The sequence below is a fragment of the Sinocyclocheilus anshuiensis genome, unplaced genomic scaffold, assembly GCF_001515605.1.
Source record: "Sinocyclocheilus anshuiensis isolate Anshui unplaced genomic scaffold, SAMN03320099.WGS_v1.1 scaffold874, whole genome shotgun sequence".
NCBI classification, from domain to species: domain Eukaryota; kingdom Metazoa; phylum Chordata; class Actinopteri; order Cypriniformes; family Cyprinidae; genus Sinocyclocheilus; species Sinocyclocheilus anshuiensis.
The window spans coordinates 578,287-582,884 of record NW_015538065.1 but is presented as its reverse complement, the minus strand read 5'-3'; the positions used below and the strand labels follow the sequence as shown (position 1 = coordinate 582,884).

Here is a 4,598-nt window from a genome sequence, read left to right as displayed (position 1 = left end):
TGTCTCGGCGGGGGCGGGGCGTGGTGGAGGTGGGGCTTGGGTAGACGATATTATCGGATATCGCGATATATTTTAAGGCGATTATCGATACGATGTTTTTGACATATCGCCCAGCCCTAGTATCAGCTGGACGTAAACAACATGTGCTGTTCTGTGTCAGCTGTGTCACACGGATACGCTCTTTTCATTCAAATCAAATCACAACAACGTAGGAAACAGATCTGGCATGATGCAGCTGACACAGAATAGCATACATTGTTTACGTCCAGCGGATATTCTCCAAAATGGCACTACAGGGTGATGAGGAGGAGACGAATTGTTGAATAAAGTCGTTATTTGTTTTTCTTTTGCGCACAAAAAGTATTCTCATAGCTTCGTAAAATTACGGTTGAACCCCTGATGTCACATGGATTATTTTACAGATCTCCTTGCTACGCCTCTGGACTTGGGAACATTTCAGTTGTATTGCTGTCTATGCAGGGTCAGAGAGCTCTCTGATTCCATCAAAAATATCTTAATTTGTGTTCCGAAGATGAACGAAGGTCTTACGGGTTTCGAACAACACGAGGGTGAGTAATTAATGACAGAATTTTCATTTTTGGGTGAACTATCCCTTTAAGATCGGCTAGCAGCACCATTCCTTAAGCCATGTAACGTGAACCTGAAAACCCAGCTATGCAAGGATTTAAGTGTCACGAAATGGTGCGTGATGACAGTCAAGCTGAACATATAATTTTAGGCATGAATCAGAAAAGTTTCCTTAAAAGTTTTCCCTAAACATTGGATTTGACCAGTTCAGTTATAACAAATTTAATGGCTATCATGAGTTTCACCATTTCTAATTAGAAAATAATAAAACAGTCTCTTTTTACTGAAATGTTCAGTGAGTCTGTGTGGATTACTATTCCACTGAGTGTCTCATCATAAACAGTTCAGATAATATGACCTTTCTTTCTTTTCATTTAGACCCAGGATAAGCATACTAGCGTACTACACATATGTGCACTATAAATTATGTATACTGTGCACAGCATGTACACTTCCTTTCCAAAGTTTGGGATCAGTATGGTTTTTTTATGGTTTTGAAAGAAGTCTCTTGTGCTCACTGGGCTGCATTTATTTGATCAAAATACTGTAAAAATGATATTGTTGTGAAATATTATTACATTTTTAAATAACTGGTTTCTATGTTAATATATTTTAAAATGTAATTTATTCCTGTGATGGCTAAGATGAATTTTTAGTGGTTCATTTTCAATGGAAGAAATGCTGCAGGTAGCTAATGAGTTCTGCCGCTTCATCATGCCTAGTTTCTAGTGGGCCAAACCACAAAAGATAAGATTTTCACGGCTGATGCTTCTCATTTGGCTTTTATGTAGTCAAAAAACATGGTGGAGAAATATAATATTCACTGTGGTTTTCCTGTAGTTTGTGAAACTAATATACATATACACACAAAGATGCAAACATACTTTTATATTATACACACCTTTCAAAGGTCGGTGAGTTTAAAAAAAAAAAGTCCACTTATATGATCAAAGTGCAGGAAAAACAGTGATGATGTGAAATATTATTAGAAAACAGTTACTTTAAATTGTGTTTTAATGTTTTGAAATGTAATTTACTGCTATGGTGAATTTTCAGCATCATTACTCCAGTCTTCAGTGTCACATGATCCTTCAGAAATCATTCTAATATGCTGATTTGCTGCTCAAGAAACATTTCTTATCAATGTTGAAAATATTTTTGTGGAAATCATTATACAGCTTTATCAGGATTCTTTGACGTACAGACATCTTTTGCAACATTACAAATGTCTTTACTGTCACTTTTGATCAATTTAATGCATCAATAAACCATTTAAAATGCATTTTAAAAAAGAATAAAATAAAGAAATAAATAAAAGGAAGTATGTAGTATATATTGTGTGCAGTGTCCATTAGTGAGCACTATTTGATTTCAAACACAGCCACACACCCTCACAGCTTCACTCCCACCACTGATAATGGCAATCCTGCATGATTGCTTCCTTTATTCATTATTTCAGATTTTATTTCGTATGCGGCGGAGTGTTTCGGTGTCGTAGGTAGGTGATGCCGACGCAAATGCACTTCCAGTCGCCAGATAATCGTCCTGATAACATCACTAATTGCCTTGCTGTGCTCCTGCATCACTCATCAATCACTGTCTAACTGCATTTGACACTTTAGGTTGAGGCCTTTGCTTTTTCTGTCACCAAGCATAACATATTTGCATTGCTCTGATGCAATTCAATGACTAAATGGTTATTGTCAGAGGATTTTTGAGATGATTTTACAAAACAGAAATTAAAAGGGCAGTGTTTTCACGCTACCTGAGATGTTTGTTGCTGTAATGAAGTGTATCCTGTATTTGTCTGTCTTGTCCTGTCCTCACTTGCCCTTTTCAACTGTGTAATACTACACATGCAGAATGAGTGTGGAAACATCTTGTGTGCATTTGTTGTAATCCGATTTTTATTACTGTTGTTGTACAGGAAAATGTGAGGAAATGTGGCTTCTTCTTCTGTTTTCAATTTAGATTACAGGGATTACAAAAGTCACTGTTCAGCCAAAAATAATTGGCGTAATAGACGTTCCATCATTTACTCACCTTCATGTTTTTCCAAAACCAAATTACTTTATTTTTTTGTGTGAAAAAAAAATAAATTTCAGTAGAATTTCTATTCATTAAGTGTTCACAGTGACCTAAGCTCCAAATGTGACAGAAAACACTTTAAAACACTGTAGACATAGTTCAGATGACAAATACTGCCATTCAAAAGTTTAAGGATTCAAAAGAAGTCTCTTATGCTCACCAAGGTTGCATTTATTTGATCACAGAAATATTTTGAAATATTTTACAGTTTAAAGTAACTTTTTTTATTTTAATCTAAAATCTTAGTGTTATTCATTCATTTTAATGACAAAGCTGAATTTTCAGCATCATTGTCTTCAGTGTCACATGATCCTTCGGTAATCATTCTAATATCTGCTAAAAACATTTCTATTATTAATGTTGAAAACTCTTGTGATGCTTATTATTTTTGTAGAAACCATGATACATTTTCAGGATGAATCCTTTGAGTAGAAAATTCAAAAGGACAGCATTTATATGAAATAGAAATCTTTTGAAACATTATAAATGTCTTTACTCTCATATTTGATCAATTTAATACATCCTTGATTAGGAAAAAGGATGTATTTTGAATGGTAGTGTATGTTATGTAAGTCTTCTGAAGCCATACAACATCTTTGTGTGAGGAAAAGCCTTAAAATCTTCCTCTTCGCTGAGGCTGAATCATGGAATCGGTGAATTGAACTCTGATTAATTTAGTCCAGTTTAAAAAGAAATGACTCAAACTAATGGTTTGTTCACTGACCCACTTTTCACTTTGAGAAGATTCTTCAAATATTCTCCTTTAGCATTTCATGGATTGAATAGCATGCATGTCTTAAGCAACATGAGGGTGAGTAAAAATTGACAGAATTTTCAATTGTACTTGAACAACTACATGTCATTAGGGGAAAAACTTGTCATCAGGATTTCTGTATTATTGCCAAAGAAGGCTATTTATAATTGCACAATCTATTTTCAATAATAATAAAAAAAAAAATGCTTTCACTTTAAGCACAAGGTTTTTCTGTCACTCTTTAGTTTCTGTTTCTATTGTTGTTTGATGTCTGGAATGCAGTGAGGTCTGCTTTCAGAAAGCATTTGAAAGTAGTCAGCCATCTAGACACTGTCTTTTCATTTGGATGCCTTTCACTATCACAAATGTCAGTGACTTAACACAGGAGCCTTACCTGTTACACCTGTATGTTAAGCACCATTTGCATATATGCATCTTTAAAAGTACTGCGTCTTTAGGATGCATGAAATAAAAGTGTTGCTTGTTATTTTTAATAAAAAGCCACACAGTTTGCAAAAACATTCATAACACTGTAAATGTAAAAATTTAATATCACTAGTACAGAACATTGCTGACCCTGAAATAATGCGTTTCAGATCAGAGTTTGGAGTTCAGCCTGACTGAGGATTACTGCAAAAACCATTTCCTGGTGGGTCTGCTTCTGCGAGAGGTTGCTGATGGACTCCAGGGCTGCCCCGAGATCAGACAGCTGGCTGCAGCTGCACTCAAGAACCTCATGATCAAACACGCCATGGACGACAGATACAATGCTTTCAAGGTAAATTACATACTTGTACAAACATATGCGTTGTTTCAGAAAGAACAGGGCAATTCCTGTCCCTGCTGCTAAATAGACAGTTGCCATTAACCTTTGTCCGCAGATGACAGATTGCTGTTTTGTGTGTGCAACTTTACATAACTGTTATGTTAAAAATGTTAATGTTAGTCTCTATGAGTCTTTTGTTTCGCACTATTAGTAGTAATTAGTAGTGTTTATTAAAGCAAGCATTACTATGGACCAATTCAGAGTAGACGTCACAGTTACATCACTTGCAGCTGCGCGCGCATAGTGGTTGCAGAAAAACACTGGGAACAAGTGGAGATAAATGGGTCAATTCCATGGAATAAAAGAAAAAAAAATTTTTTTTACAGAATACTGTTGTCAAAG

At 35.4% G+C, this 4,598-nt stretch overlaps 1 protein-coding gene across 2 annotated transcripts in view; it reads left to right on the top strand.

Moving 5' to 3' along the window:
* LOC107683516 (dedicator of cytokinesis protein 11-like) overlaps positions 1-4,598 on the top strand; it is a 76,166-nt gene that overhangs the window by 40,750 nt on the left and 30,818 nt on the right. The window contains exons 31-32 of one of the 2 annotated variants that reach the window (XM_016479571.1): positions 2,048-2,086; positions 4,027-4,208. In XM_016479571.1, the coding sequence (XP_016335057.1) occupies positions 2,048-2,086; positions 4,027-4,208 (221 nt within the window). The remainder of the gene's footprint in view (positions 1-2,047; positions 2,087-4,026; positions 4,209-4,598) is intronic. The other variant, XM_016479572.1, reaches the window with a different exon arrangement.